General features: G+C 41.6%; 1 protein-coding gene across 6 annotated transcripts in view; it reads right to left on the bottom strand.

The window, feature by feature from the left end:
* EPB41L4B (erythrocyte membrane protein band 4.1 like 4B) overlaps positions 1-16,937 on the bottom strand; it is a 185,526-nt gene that overhangs the window by 116,700 nt on the left and 51,889 nt on the right. For all 6 annotated transcript variants that reach the window (XM_054816258.1, XM_054816260.1, XM_054816259.1 and 3 more), the window contains exon 2: positions 14,085-14,189. In XM_054816258.1, the coding sequence (XP_054672233.1) occupies positions 14,085-14,189 (105 nt within the window). The remainder of the gene's footprint in view (positions 1-14,084; positions 14,190-16,937) is intronic.

Here is a 16,937-nt window from a genome sequence, read left to right as displayed (position 1 = left end):
CTATGGTATTAATAAACCAATCAGTAGTCACTGATTGGGATTCATGTGTTGAAAACACACCTCAATCAATTCTACATGAAAGAAACCCCATTTTTTAAAAAGATTTCTTAAAATACCAGAAACTCATATTTATCTCAGCATGCTCTCCTGTTGATCACTCACTTTATCTAACTGAAGAGGAAAAAATAAGTACTTCAACACTTCATAAGTGGTAGCAACCAATATTTGCTCAAAACAGTCATGCAGCACGGGAAGGACGTATTTATGTCAAGATACAGCAGATAAACTATAGCTACTGGAGCAGTCTACGTTAGGACCACAGTGACTGCCAAAGGAAGACTGAAAGGGAGAGTACCCCAGGTTGACACAAACCCATCACACACCTGAGCTCTGCAAATTCCACTGCCTCTCTACTTGCTTCCTAAAAGAATGAAAAATCCTTGTCTTGATCTATACAGCTCTCAAATATGACCTGAAAAGGAAAAAAAATGCATTTGACTCTTTTTGGTTGGCTTGCTTTGCTGGTTTAAAATGCATGAAGAAATGCATAGACTGTTTTCCCTTATGCTTATTTATATACTTAACTATCAGTAAGACAAAGCCCATTCTTACTGGAAGTTTTATTCGCTCTCTGAAAAATAATGCTTAAATGCTTTCTCAAGCCTTACCTGGAGGTACAGGAGGGAAAACTGTGCCAAATGCTCAGGTTAAGAAAAGAAGGTGTACTAAACAAAAGCTGGCACCTTTAAACCCAAAAGTCAATTATCCCTTCAATTGTCTTCTTGCTGTCTGATTTCTCAGGCACCTGAATCCTACCAGGCTGTCTGCCATCAGCCACATAGCCTTCTAAAGCAGAGAGGAGAAAAACTGGAGGAAGGAATCACCAAAATCAAGTCAATTAAACCCCTACCCACCAAACCACAATCTAAGGACTTCTCTATATATATAAAGTTAAAAAGCAACAAAAGAGAAAAAGCCCTTTCCTCTTTTCTTCTGAAGGTCAGCTTTTAAATATTATTATGGTAGTAACAGAAAACAAAATGAGAATTGGGGTTGTGTAGAAACTCAAGGACTACACAAACATATACTTAGAAACAACAGAAGCTCCCAAGAGTTCACAGCTTAAAATGGTAAGATTGTTATTTACACTCATATAAGTTTCTTATAAGTTGATCCATCCTAGAAAGTTATATTCCTCTTGAAAATGTAGATGCAGAGAAAAACTGCTTTTAGATAAATGGCTCAGATACAACTCAAGATTTAATGAACACCAGGAGTGATACTGGTTAGTATTTTCAACAGGAAGCACGGTGATGGGACATAATGCACCTCCGCAGGGTTACTAATGACTTCAAACTGCAGAGAGCGAGCTGAGACAGAGAAAGGTATTCCTAAACTGGCTGGAGAAATTATTTAAATAAGGACTCTGCACGATCAACACAGATGATTACAGCACTCCCAAATTACAGGCTGAGCCCCAAGGGCAGGGCAGAGGGATGGAGGTGGGGGTTTTTCTGTGCGAGGACAAGACGCCTATCCAAGGGGTGGTAGAAGATGAAGCCAGACCCTCTGTGGTAGTGGACAATGAATACCAAAATATCAAGCAAAGAAGTTAGAGAGACAGCTTTTGCTCTGGTGTGGTGGTTTGATCATGGCTGTCTGTCAGGTGCCCACCAAGCTGCTCTATCACTCCCCCCCTTCAAATGGACAGGGGGAGTAAATATGGCGACAGACTCGTGGGTCGAGATAAGGACAGGGAGAGATCACTCACCAGTTACTATCACAAGCAAAACAGACTCAACTTGGGAAAATTAATTTAACTTACTACCAATCAAACTGGAGTAGGATAATGAGAAGTAAGAACAAATCTTAAAATACCTCCCCCCTATCCCTCCCTTCTTCCTGGGCTAAACTTCACTCCCGATTTCTCTACCTCCTCCCCTTGAGCGGCACAGGGGGATGGGGAATGGGGGTTGTGGTCAGTTGATCACATGTTGTCTCTGCTGCTCCTTCCTCCTCAGGGGGAGGACTCCTCACACTCTGCCCCTGCTCCAGAGTGGGGTTCCTCCCATGGGAGACAGTCCTCCATCAACTTCTCCAACGTGAGTCCTTCGCACGGGCTGCAGTTCTTCAACAACTGCTCCAGCGTGGGTCCCTTCCACGGGGTGCAGACCTTCAGGAACAGACTGCTCCAGCGTGGGTCCCTCATAGGGGTCACAGGTCCTGCGAGGATTTTACTGCAGCGTGGGTTCTCCACGGAGTCACAGCCTCTTTCAGGCACATCTGCCTGCTCCAGCATGGGGTCCTCCATGTACTGTCTTAGAACCGGTTGGAACTGGCTCTGTCCAACACTGGCACAGCTTCTGGCATCTTCTGTTAGAAGCAACTCCTAGGGGCCCACTGCTATCAAAACCTTGCAGCAAACCCAATACATTTGGAGTAGTTCTGCCAGGAAGACTGCAGTTCTGCCAGGAAGAAGTGCTGGATTTCACACTTAAGGTTCCTTCTGGCTGCTTCATTGAGAGTCTTTTTCAAAAGTGGGCAATAAACAACAACAAAAACGTGGACCAATAAACTAACAAAAAAGCCAAGTAAAAATGCTTTCCTCCTCTCTTATTTGGCCCTTTGGTGAATGGATCTGGAATTCTGTGTCGCAGTTGTGGTTTAACCCCAGCCGGTAGCTGAGCCACATGCAGCCACTCACTCACACCCCCCCGGCGGGATCAGGGAGGAAACTGGAAGAGTGAAAATGAGAAAAGAGGTGGGTTGAGATAAAGACAGTTTAATAGGAAAAGGAAAAGCTGCATACACTAGCAAAGCTAGACAAGGAATTCATTCAACACTTCCTATGAGAAGGCTGGTGTTCAGCCATCTCCAGGAAAAAAGGGCTCAATCACACATAACCGTTACTTGGGAAGAAAAATGCTGTCACTCCAAACGTCATCCCTTCCTTCCTTCTTCTTCCCTCAGCTGTATGTGCTGAGCATGATGTCATATGGCATGGCATTTGGTCTGTTAGGGTCAGCTCTCCTGGGTCCCCTCCCAGCTTCTTGAACACCCCCGGCCTACTCGCTGGTGGGGTGATGTGAGAAGCAGAAAAGGCCTTGGCTCTGTGTAAGCACTGCTCAACACCAATGGAAACAGATATACATATATATATATATTTTCCAGGTAAACTACACATGAATAACGGACAATTATGTGGACATCCTTGAAGAGCATTATCTCCGGACACACAAAGGGAGGTGGAGAGCGGTCCCTATGCCCAAGGGGCAGCCTTTCTCTTGGGCAAGCAATATGGCAGGTGGGAGCCAGCCCTGGAGAAGGGGCCCTCAGCACCCATGACCCTCCTCCTTCTCCCACGTTTGGGTATCTTTCAGGCCACAGCCCGCCCAAAACCACCGTATTTGGCTGCACGCATCGGCCACCGTCACAATCGCCATCACAGTGGCAGCCACCTCCCTGCCTGCTGCTCGGGACCTATAAAAGGAGGGGCCCCTGCAGCTGGCCCACAGTTCGCTGAGCTTTGAGGCCCTCAGATGCCAAGCATGCTTGGTGGGAAGAGGAGCCGGAGCAGCGAGGCGAGCGGCTGCCCACCTTCGGGTGGGACGGCACAGAAGAGGTTCCTGCAACCGCAGGCAACGAAGGCGCCTCCCAGGAGGAGGAAGCGCAATCAGCGGAGGCGGCGGCAGAGGAGGAACACCAGCCCTCCTGGCACAAGCACGATCAACCTTGCTTCTGGGGTCAAGGGCACGCTGCGCGTGGCTGTAGGCCCAGCAGGGAACGGCGGGGAGCCCAGGCGTGTCTACCTGCCAGAGAACGGTAGGAGGCCCAGGCATGCCAGCCCACTGAAGAAGAACGTGGCGCCCATGGGCGTCAATCCACCAAGGCACGGCGTGTGGCCAGTAGCTGCCAATCCACCAGACAACAGCGTGGAGCCCATGGAGGTGGACCAACCGCAAGACCAAGAGCAACCAACGGAAGTGGACCCACCGCAAGACCAAGAGCAACCAATGGAAGTGGATCCATCTGCCACAGCGATGACCTGGCCCTAAACCAGTGCACCCTGGCTCCTTCTGTGAGATCACACCAACGGTGTCACAGGAGCGCCTGGCCGGCTCCCTACCAACAGCCCAGATTCCGCACCCCAACGTTAGCTGGGAGAAGACAAACTCTACGGACATCCTGCAGGCTCACCTGCGACGTCTCCCACTAATAAACAGTTCTTTTGTTGATTGTCAAGGGCTGCGTGGGCCCTTCTTTCCCCATCCCCCCGCCACTGCCCCTCCTGTCTGCACCGAGCCTGGTAGGCACCGGGGATGATTGGCATGAGTGCAGCGGATCCATGATGTTATATGGTATGGAATACCCCTTTGGCTAGTATGTGTCACCTGTCCTGACTGTGTGTCCTCCATGCTTCTTGTGAAAAATAACCATATCCTTACCGAGAACCAGGACATTACTCCACCCTCCCTATTCCCACTTCCCAGTATCGTTGGTAACCTCATGAACTAACAAGGAGTTTATTTTTTTACAGCATTTTTTTTTCCTAATCTGACAACTAGTTCTAAGTTTCCATAAATGACAAAGGCACACAAAGCTTTTCCACAGGAGTATGTTCTCTGTGGAGAAATCTGTAATTGCACTGAAAGAAAGTTTCTGGGGTCCACAAGTGCATTGGTAATGGCATTAATAATGACATTAGAATTGTAGGTAATTAAGATGACATCAGTTGTAAACAATTTCTGTCACATTTCTAGAGTACAGAAGTTCCCAAATACACTACTAACATCTAGCTGGTATCATGAATAGAGGCAACCTCCCTTGAAATTAAAAACCAAAAATACTGCAACAGCTGCTTGTACTGATGTTACAGATGTAAGCTAAGAAAAATATTTAAACACAAGCAGTATTTGGAAGAAATAGGTTTTCTGTTCCTGTGATGCAAGAAAAGTACTAGCAGTATGCCAGCAATTTTCAATCTTTCACAAAGCAAGCTCCTAAAAATGTTCCATTAGAGTTGAAAACTATTGTACAGTAAATTCAAAGCTGCTGACAGTAACTTTGGTTTTACCTGAGGTTACTTTTGTAAAGACCTTAGAAACAGTCCATGGTACCTTGTGGTCTGCACTTCCAGGCTGAACAAGTACTCTAGTATGTAGTAATCAGGAAGGACCTCAAAAGTCATAATGATTACATATATCTCAAAGGCCACAGAGATGTCTCTGTTTCATGCCTGTTTAGAGCACAAGAAACCCCCTGAGCAACAGATTAGTCCCTATTGCAGGAGTCCTGTCTTCTAATCACAGTCTGTTGAGGCCCAGATGCAGAATGTTTTCTTGGTGCTTTTCTAGAGGCAATAAGCAGCCAGGAAGAGAACCCCACCTGGCCACAGGAAAAGCACAGGATGAGATCAAGTTAAAATGCTCAAGGCCTACAAAATAGCCAGTTGAGGGAACCACAAAAAGCACAGGCGAGTCACACGTGCAATTACCGTGATGCCAGAAATAATTCCAAAGCAAGAGAACATTTTGTAATGCAATATTTTGCATGAACCCTTCATGAAACCAGATCTTACCATTTCTAGTATGCAAACAGCCTCTGAATAAACGCATAAAAGAATGTGGCCGAGGGTACCGCTTATCACAGTTTCAATACAGAACAGCTCCTGAAAGCTTTGGCCTTGTCACAGCACTGGGTTTTGTGGTTTGTTTTTTCTTTTAAATAAGCTGACACATTCAATCAAGAAGTCTGGTGTGCAGCATCCAGATTCCATCACTACATGGATGTAAGCAACCTCTTAAATGCAGTTACTAGTTTCAGCTGCATCTTGCAAAAATCTCACTGTATGCACTTCCACACATCTACCTTTTGCAATCAAGGAGCCCTACACATACTACTGCAAGTTATAAAATGTTCATGACTATTGCAAACGTGCTTCTATGAACTAGCAATACTAGGTGCTCAGCTGTCCTGTGTCACCTCCGCAATTCACCCTGTCTCCCTAGAGACACCACGACCACTGTTAGCAGGAGACAGTAAGGTCCCTTCTTTGTTCACCTCCACAGTTGGACTGACTCAGCTCTAGCTTGCACTCCAGTGAAAGGTTCCTCTTTTCATGAAAAGTCCCTCAAATGCTTCAGCTATTCTTATCTCCTGCCCTTCCAGAATTCCTGATAAGACCAGCAAATTGATTCATTCTAAACAAAGGAGGAGTACTTTTCTCCTGGGTCTTCTAAATGTATCAATCAAACACCCCATCTGTGCTGAGGCTTGCCATCCATTATTCTTCTGTTGCAAACACTACCATTCTTCTGAAAAACCCACTTTATCTTTACTGGACACACTCTGCTGACCCTTGCATGCTTTTGTGAAACCACTCAAGTGCATTCATCTTTTTCCAATAAGTAAGTGTAGTATCAGCTCATCTTTGCCCTTGCACAGGTACGTTCAGCCACTGTTTTTTGTGGACTCCAGTTTTATGATCCCCTTGCCTTCATTTCTTCACCTCGCTTACTTCTGTTTCTAACCTTCAATACTTGAAGGAGTATGAATGTTCTATGACATCCACTCTGTGAAAGAACTAAGCCTCAAACATAAAATTAATTTTTCGGCCAACTGTAACTACCGTACAGAGCAGAGCAAAAGCTGGTCTAAGGCTTTTAAGTGACGTGCTCAAAACCAGCCAAGCTATTTGTGTCTCCATGTGCACTGGAACTTTCCTGAGCACAAGCTTTCTGAGTGGAACTGCAATACTTCAAGCCACACTTCTCATCTGCAGGCTCTGGCAAGGCTCTGAGAGCAACACATCCCTATGTACTTACTGACCTTTGGAGAAGCTTTGACCCCTACAGCACCCTCAGCAGTGACCATGAATTAAAATACAGTTTGGGCTAGCAGGAAGCAGCAAATAAAATTTTATTTGCAAAAAAGCTAACACAAGCAATTGGAGGCTAGTTTTTTTCCAGAAAGGACTCGCTTAAGACTACAGCATAAAGGTGTCAGTAGCATTGCTTAAGACTTCAGTTCATCCCTAACAGAAATACACCTGTGTTGTCTTAAACTGTAAGTGTCCTTATGACCAATTTCAACGAGACAAACCGTTAGGACAGCATGCACTGACTTAAAAAGTAAAAAGTTCGCAGTGACACGAAAGGCAGCAGGATTACACCCCTTCATTCCTACTAGGGTCAGAGAGCCACAATTATTTCCAACTGCAACAAAGAGGTTCTGTTTAATTAACAAATATTTCTTTCAAATGTATCTGTGGCATATGATTTCAGTTGGATTTCACACCACAAAGTCTAGAAGGATTTTTTAAAGCAAACTGGTTTTAGCCAGAATAAAGTTTTGCCTCCTACGGTTCAAAAAACCAGGAAAATTTATTTGCAGAAACTCCTTCCCATTCTGCCAAGATCACAAGCTCTGCCCTTTGATCTTGATTTTGCAGAACATTTATCTTGTTTTCAGAATATACCTGGTCATTTTTATTCCAAATTGCCAAATTGCTTAAACAAACAGCTAGTTTTTAATGAAAGAAAACTGTATAATCTCCTAACAGGAAAAGGCTGCTACACAGCTCTTGCACCTGCCTATTTCATACTCCTCAAAATACATTTAGGGTCATACGGCATATGGATTACTTTAAGGCATATTTTGCATGGCTCTTTACAGAAACTAAACATAAAATTAATATCACATGTATTTCAAATTCTGTCATGGTAACGTTTTAATTATCACCATGAATATTAAGACTGAAAGATAGACCTGAAAAAGAAAAATGCCAATTACAGTATTATTTCTGGACACAAAGCTGCATATTGGAATGCAACATAACCAAGCTGTAGTGTTCATGAAACCCTTGCCTTGCCCAGCCTGAGTCTGTACAGACCCATCTCAGAAGCATCCTGATACATGATGTAGTTTATCTGCAGTCAGACAGACTACACATGAATAATGGAGAGCTATAGGGACATCCTTCAAGACCATTATCCCATCTTAATTCATATACATATGATAACCTGCTTCAGCCCAAGCAATATTTTGCTTTGCAGAGCTGAGGTGACAGAAGCAGAACTTGTAATTGAACATGAACACAGATAATCACTACCACACAAAACAAGAGAACATACAAGATTACTCTCTTGTCAGCAGCGTGGCAGTGAAGCTTCATATCCCAGGGAGGTGAGAGTAAACCACAAAATTATATAAAAAACTTGCCCCATGTAGCATAATTCTCATTAGATTTATTATGCAGACAAGGAAAGTGGATTCCACTCCAGATCAATTCTAGCAATAGAAAACAAGTTACCTTTAATTCTGAAGCCTGTACCCGAACACTCAAAAAAATAAACTGATAGGATTTGTAACAAACAGGAGACAAATCTGACTAAATCTGTGGAAGAAAACTAAGGAAACAACTTCAGCTTATGCTCTGACCATGCACAAAGATAAAAGAAAACAGCAAAAACTGTTTACTGTCCCAGAAAGACTGGAGACTTGACTTCTCTACATTTAGAAGAGAGGTAGAGAAGCATCACTGATAGACAGTATTGCAACCACCTGCCCTGTACGGCTGCTTCTCAAGTCTGTGCCAGGGAAATGGTCTCCAGCCCTCCTGGAAACAGCAAGTGCTACTGGAAGACTAAAAACTGGAGATGCTCTGGGAATTCTTAGTGTTTTGGAGTCCCCCACCAAGTGTTCACAGACTGCAATACAGCCTTGGACAGCCGCAGCTAGAAGTGGTCCTTCGTCAGGTGTTCTGCATCGCTGTGGAATCAGCCAGGTTGCCGTTGTCCAGTTACTAAACTGGCATTCATATCACTGCCACTATTAGTAACTGAAGCACTACAGGGTACTGTTACCTGTACAGCTCTTGGGACCCTCCAGCTGTGACTGGTAGTTGTTGCTCTGGGCTACAATCCACAGACACACATCCTGCTACAAGCACAGTCCCAAACAGCTCATCATCCAGAGGAACAAGAGAGATTCAGGGAAGGAAACAGTCACGGATTAATTTCACAGTTTATTCATGGGGAAATGGGATGTTTCTACCAGAAGCAGAAAAGCAAACTTTCTGCATTATCAAAATATTTACCAGTCTCCCTTTCTCCCAACATTCAACGTATTGAACAATAAGGCTTGTCCCTATTTTGTTCTGCCTAACGAGCACCTGCTGTTACGGTATTAAGCAGTACATAAGGAAACAGACTCCCAGATATCACACTATGAGGGCTAATTGACTGGTTTGAGTTGCTCATTTTTCCACATCCCTCACACCCTTAAGAAGTCATAGCAGTAATATCAAAAGCAAGCAGTTAAAAGAAAGAACTCTTGATTTGAATGACAATGAGCCCTTAAAGAAAATTCAGATGCAGGAGAGGCAATCACAAAGCATGAAGTCCCTCCAAGGCCCTGACCCAATACTTGCTGAAACATACAGGAGTCTAGTTCATGCTGTGTAGAGAAAACAAAGACATTCAGGTATTATTCTTTGTCATCCAGCTTGTTTCACACCCCCCCGCCCCACTGCATTGTTGTTGAAAATCTATGTTGTGAAGCATAATGATCCTGATTCTCCGAAAAAACCTGGCCATGAGGCCACCTTCCATACAGGTGAGGATCTCAGCATCCCAATCAGTGAGTCCTGACACACTGCTGCTGCTCAGGCCCAGTCTGGGCAACACAGTTCTTGCCTCGTTTTTTCCCTTCTGTTTTTGTACTTGGAACACTGCTTTCACAAAAGCCTGTTTTAGTTTCTACACACTCTTCTCCATCTCCTCCTTCCACTGTCTTCTCATGTCTCACAGCCAATGATTCAAAACCCAAGTTAGGAATCAGTCACTATTAAGAAGCTCAGATGAAAAACACAGCTTGCCAGGACAATTCACTACAGGTCAGTCCTCATCTCTCCAGGGAACCCTGGTCTCCATCGTAGCCATGGGCACCTGCAGGAGGCACAAGTTGTCCTCATACAGAAGTCTTGCTGTACACACACTGTAAATCCAGTGTTTCCCAATGTGCCAGATATATTGCTCTCTGCAGCCCAATGTATCTACCCAGTTGGGAAAGGCTACTCCATGTGGACCTTCTTCAAGCCAAGGGGCCTTTGTGACACTAGAGATCAGACATAAAGGACTTAGAGGATCACTGAAAGAGACACATGTAAGAAAAGTGGTATTTTAATTCTTTTGCTTCCATGCATTCCCAACTAAATTTTCACACCTCAAGGATTATAGCAGCTCACTTGCAAAAAACAAAACCAAACAAAAAATATTTCAAGATCTATCTTAAATCTTTTTCCCCTTCATTTACTCTATAATTGTTCTTGTGATCGGAAACAAAATCATGAGGGAAACAGAAGCAAATTCCAAGTTAATCAACATGGGCAATCCTTCTGTTCTGAATTTCTGTAAAACAGGGGTAGACTGGAAGGGTATCCATGTTTTGCTGTCACAGGACAGACAACTGGAACAAAGAATGCAACTGTAGAAATGGCGAGATCTATATCCTGAAAGAATCCTAGAGCATGTTGCAGCTCATAAGGAGCTGTAAACCACAGAAGACCTTTTTCTTACAATGATGTGGAATGAGAGACAAAGAAAGGACAAGCCTGAACAGAAGATGAGTAAACATTAGCTACCAGCAGCCTAAAATAACTGTCAAGTACTCAAACCAACCATAGAATATCTTGCACATGACCAGTTTCTGCAAAGATCAATACAATACTTCCCTCATGGCAACTCAACTTCAACAGTATGGTCTCACAAGATTTTATTATTGCTATTTTGAACCTCGACTACAGCTTTCAAGGCTTCCTGCTTTGCTAGAACACATACATGAAAGTAATTAAAAACCCAATAAGCTTTACATTTCCTCTGAACTATTGCAGAGACCTCCTACATAAGAGTGGCGCTACTTCCCTGTTGAAGTCCTGCAACAATTAGCTGAACAAGAAATTATTTGATTCTCATTTTCCTTCCTTCACTCCTCCTTTCCCTCTCTTTCACAAACAGGAGGAACAGAAAAGCAGAGCAAGGTTTTTATTACAAAACGATGGAAACATTTGAATGGCCTTAGAACATTCCCAGATTCACTAGAGCTGTCCTAGAGCAGTGGTCTCCGACCTTTTTTGATGGTGCAAAAAGTGAAGAAGTTTTTGAGCATGCTCCTCCCATATATGCGTATTTATTTATAAATTACATATGTCTCAGTGTATTACTATATTATGTACATTATAAAACATACACAAAAATAGAATTAAAAAAGGATGAGAACGATGAAAGAACCACCGCTAGAACAGCTGCAGAGTACTAAGTCTCAGGAGTTTTGTTACTGAGTCTGGCAGAAAAAAGAGTTGGTCCAAAGCCATAATAATGCAAGTATAGTAAGATGTAGTTTTATTCCTCACTATAACCTATAAATTGTAATCAGTCAAGGTGCTGAACATCAGCAGGCAGTGTATCTCTGCCGCTTTTTAAACCTCACTTATGAATAAATGTTTTCCACTAGATCAAGTTCTTCCACACACTAACAATACTTAACAACCCTTCTCCCCTCAGTATTTCTACTTCTGGAGTTAATACCTGATAACTTAAAATACAACAGTACACAAAACTTTGCTTTAGAATAAACTACTAGATGATATGTATATCATATCTTCAAAGAGCACAAGATATAAACTGATGCAGAGTTCAGTGAATAGGCTTTACAGTATTTTCTGCCTTACTGCTGACATCTTGCCTTTCTATCTTTTTTGGTTGTATCAAAATTTTTTTTTGGGGGGTAATAAGCTTTTCAAACAAATAAAGTTTTTTTCTTGATCAAAGCAGATAAGCTTTAATTATGATTTTCTTTTCTAAATCACAGCTATCAACACTGCTTGTCCAGACTCTTAGGCAAAAAGTTACAGGACTGCAAGAAACACTGTGCACTCAAAAGCTGCTGGCCTTGGAGCACACAGAAGCAATCCCCATTATTCAAAGACTAGTCTGTTCTCTCTTATTTGTAATGGTGGCTTAAAGATGTTTAGCACTTAACAATACATAATAAAGACAAAGGCTTAGAGCCTCAGGGAGTTTACACAACTTTATCCCACAATAGCCCCTGTGTGGCTGGGCTGGCACTAAGCAGAAGCAGGAGACTATGCATTAATTGCTATTCAAATTAAATGAGTGGGTCACCAGTTCAAAACAGACCAAGGAAGGCTGTTTAAGCATGGAACCTTTTTGCGCAGGGTGCTGGAGAAGATAAAAGCTCGTGCCTTGAAGCTCGCCCAGCTCTACTCTCTGCCCAGCTTTAGCTAGACAAAAAAAAAACCCAAACCCCAGCCCAAACCAAATGAGAGCTTTTAGACTTGCACTCCCGTGAAGGTGAAGAACTTTGCCCTCAACACTCTTTTAATCCAAGAAACCATAACCCTACTACCAAAGCCCTGCAACCAGTGTTAGCTTTTTTAGGCCCCCCAGAAGCTGCTCATAGCCCTTATCCCTCTTGTAACTGTAGATGCCATGATTTACTCCCCCCCAATACAGAGGAAAGAAATAGCATACAAACCAAACTAAACCACTTGCATACATAGGCACATTTTGCCCTGAACACCAGGGATAGAGCTAGCTATGGAAAACATACTTGCCTCACATCTGTGCTTCATCTTTCTTACCATTCAGAAGAGCCCTTCAGTTTTGCAAATATACAAGAAAATGAGCATTCTCTGCTTCCTCAGCCAGGTCTTCCGCTTCTGATCTGCCCTGTTTCTTGCTAGGAAAGGATGTTTCGCTCTCCCTTTCTGCTTCCCTTCTTTCAAAACATTACAAAACTCCTTGCTAGTTAACTATTCCTAGCTATCAAGTTCCCAATTAGGTGATTTGACAATCAGTGACCATATCATCTGGTTTTCCAATTATGAGCAGTCTCTGCTCTATTAGCTGTGTCCTTATGATCAGGTCCATCATAAAAGGACACACAATTTACGTAATATAAATTTTATCAGGATCACACACTAAATTTCATAAAAACCCCAAACCCATTACGGACATACTTCACTGAAACATAATTTTCCAGTGATAAATGCATACACTTAAATTAACCTGGATATTAGGATAATGTTTAAATAGATAATACAAGTATTCTTTTCCCCAAAATTTTAAGATTCCCTTTCTCAATATCAAGTTGTTATAATATCTGCACAGGTTTCCTGTTTGTTGTTTAAAGTCATTGGTAAAATACAGACCACAGTGCAGCTGGTAAAACAATGATCTGACCTAATCACATTGACCCATGCCTGGTAGAGAATAAAGCTGAGAATTCCAAGATGATAAAGTTAAAACCTACTTTTCACAAGATGCCAATATTGCAGCTACATTTTCCCATTATTTTATTCTAATAGCACAGAATGCATCTGTCTTCTGTTGCTTTATGGAAAAAACATTTACATGCTGACCAGATAACCTAAAAGCAAACAATTATTTTCCAAGTCTGTATATTCTCTGTCCACAACCCAGGCTGCTGTCATACCAATACCTCAGCACATAAGGTGAACAAAGGAAAAGATTAAATATATAGCAATACAGTTTAACCACAAGGTTGCAGTCTTTCATCCCTATCTTCTTAATACATGTATCTACCTGCATTTGTAAATACATTCCTTTTTTCCTCTTTTCTTTTCTTTTGCTTGTAGATGCTGGGGGTCATTGGATAGCGAAGGAAAATTTTTCTCTATTACAAATGAAACTAAATCTACAGAGCAACATAATCTGTGCATTGAACAGCAAAGATAGGAGTTACAAGAAACCCTTGCTTGCAAGAGATTTAACCCATTTTTAATACCATGAGCCTACTAAACATAAAGCACATTTTTCTTTACGCACAATTATGGCTTTTTCACTTATCTGTGATCAAGTCATGTGCATGACACATAATTTAAAGGATTTGGCTTTATGTGCAAGAACCAAACAGGATATCACTTGTTTCAGCAGTATATCCCCTAATGTCTGCATCTCTCCATGAAACTGCACTAGTAACACATCTCTAATAGGCAACACAAGCTACTGCGGAACATAAAAATTAACTGAAGTTATACTTACTGTAACCTGGGAAGCATCCATGAATTGTAGGCCAAAGTAATCAGTTTCCACAAGGTCCAAATGATATACAATCTGGTCAAACAGTTCCTGTCCCTTTGCATTTTTCTGTAACAGAAAAGAAAGTGGGTTTTTTTTTTTGGTGGATGAGTGTGGGTTTGTTTGGGTGGGTTTCTTTTTAAGTTCAAATGGGTGAGAGGAGATGCATTATGGAATACAATATTTAAATAGTAATTCTATTTATTCTAAAGAATTTTATTGACATTTCTTTTTATTTTCCTCAAGAAAGATACAGTGACATGCTGTTCCATGTCTGCAGCTATTCCAACAGCATTAGATTTCGCTCTTGAAAAAAACTTTCAAAGTTTGCTGTAACTCAAAGTATAGGAGAGAAAGGAAAAGCTTATGTCCTGTAAGTGTGCTAAGTCAGAGCCAACCTTTTAAACCCCAGGAATTCTCCAGTAAAAGCTTGCTTGACACATTGCCTGAAATCTGCTGGCTGTTATCACATATCAACTACAGTCATGCAGCTGCAAAATAAATTCTGGACAGCTTGAATACTTGAAGAGAACTGTGAGGAAAATTAATAGGATTTGATAAGAATCTTTCAGTAATGTTGCTAATTGCAGTCACATTTATAGCCTTTAAATGCAGAAACAAAAAAAGAAAAGAAACAAAAAAAAGCTACAATTCTTACCTGACATGCCATCTGAAACACAGGCATGGGAACAAAACTAACCCAAATCATGGACTACGGGTACTAGTAGAAAAGTTAGCTGATCTTAAAGCTAGGCTGCATTGGCCTGTGTACTTGTTCTGAGGTTAAACCAAGAATTTTCATACCCAGTGCTTCAATTTCAAACACTAGAAGAAGCAAAGCTTGGAGGTTATAGGTGTGGAGGAGGAGGAGGAGGGAATAACAAACCAATTTTTCCATGCAAACTCTGTTATGTTACTTAGGGAAGGATGTTCTGAAATTCCTCAGGAAAAAAAAACAAAACAAACCCAAACCCTTGCTAAAAATACATGAGATGATCATAAATCTCAGTAAGACTGAAGCTACAGGTGGTATTTTATACAGGAAAGTACAGATCTGGAACCATTTTTGTGCCTGCTGTCCCTCATACACCTTTGAGGATTTTTTTTCCCAATTTTTATTTTATAAAGCTCTAACACATTAGGCATTCCCACTTCATCCCAAAATGTAGCACAATTAATTGATTTCAGCTGAAGGAGAGCTAAACAGTGTTCAGTTCCTTTAGTTTGGCCTTGAGTGCAAAATCAGAATCAATTGTAACAAGTAGAACTCCTGTCCAGGATTCCAAGCTGTCTAAAGTCTGTCTTCTCCAGCAAAAGACAAGATGAAGAATTTCATCTCTATTTTTCCAAGAAGGTCAAAGCAAGCTTAGGTGTAGGTAGCAAATTTTATTTGAGTTTTTTGGTTTTGGTTGGTTGGGGTTTTTACTAACAAAGCAGAAGCACAAAAATCAAATCTTATCAAATTTCAGGAACAGCATTAGGAGCTCCATTAAAATAAGCGGCATAAAAACTTAAAACAAGCATTAAACTATCATTGTAAGATAGCGCTTTATTATGTTTGGGGGGCAAGAGAAGAATAATAGACATTCTTAATCAAAGTTCAACATGCTATTGAAAGCAGGTGAGAATACAACAGCTTCTTAAAGCAGTACATTGCTAAGAAACCATCATCTTTAGATGTACAATAATTGCTATAAACCAAACAAAAAGTTTGCTAAAATATATCCAGAACATGTTTTCTCATATGTAGTAGATTCAGCACTTGTTATAAGAAGCATAAGAATTTAAACTGATTCTGCTCAAATCAGGGAGGAAAAAACCCTCTAAAGCAATAAATAAAATAAAAAAAAAAAAAGGCAAGACATGAGAAATTCACAAAACTAGGAAAAACTGATTTGACGCCCTATGATCACTCTATTTCTGGTTGCTTGTTTTATGGCATCATAATGCCATGTTTATCTTCGACTGTCACACACCCAATAGAAACCAGAGAGAGCACACTCCACCTTCTGTACCCAAACAGTAGTTAATGTTCAACATATGTGTTACACGGAGAATAGCTCTGCACTGCACGGCTGGACTATAAAACGCAGTGTTACATACACAACTTACAGGAGATTATAGCATTTAACTTGCCACTAAATGAGCTTTCCCAGCAACTCCTATCACTTAGATGATAAAACTGCTGCAGCCAACAAACTACTGACAAAAACCCTTTCTTTGAGATGTTACACGAAAGGGGGAGATAAAAGTGACTTACTCCTTTCCTCTGCTAACAGCAAAGGATGGGCTGCTCTCCCGCCTGACAATCTAGGGAGTCAGATTGCAGACTGGTACGTTGGTACCTGTGCATTGGATGAAATGGGTGGTACAGGCAAAATAGAAGGGGTTTTCCTCAGGAATTATGCCTACACGCATAAAAGTGGTCTCTAATGGAAAAAATGTCCATATTATGAGAATCTTCTGATTTTCATTGTCTTTTTCTCCTCCCGTCTAGGTAACACAGAAGCTAAAAAAATGCTTCCTCTATAAAAACCTAGTACCACATAAAGAATATGAAACTGATTTCATACAAGAAAATTTTCATGTCAGGCCTAATCAGTTGGAATTTAACAAATCACGCTTTCTCTACAGACCCTCAACTTGTGCATATTTTTGGAAGATACATGTAAAAAAACCCCAGCAACCTTAAACTAGGAATATTTTACAGTCCTGCCTTGCTAGACAGATGGCTCAGAACTGTCAGATGTAAAAGGCCTGCATACCTTCCATCTCCTGGAAGGGAGTATATAGTATACGGCAACAAACAATATACAC

This window comes from Grus americana, chromosome 2 (genome assembly GCF_028858705.1).
Source record: "Grus americana isolate bGruAme1 chromosome 2, bGruAme1.mat, whole genome shotgun sequence".
Taxonomy (NCBI): domain Eukaryota; kingdom Metazoa; phylum Chordata; class Aves; order Gruiformes; family Gruidae; genus Grus; species Grus americana.
The sequence above is the reverse complement of the archived record's forward strand: the minus strand, read 5'-3'. Positions and strand labels throughout refer to the sequence as shown.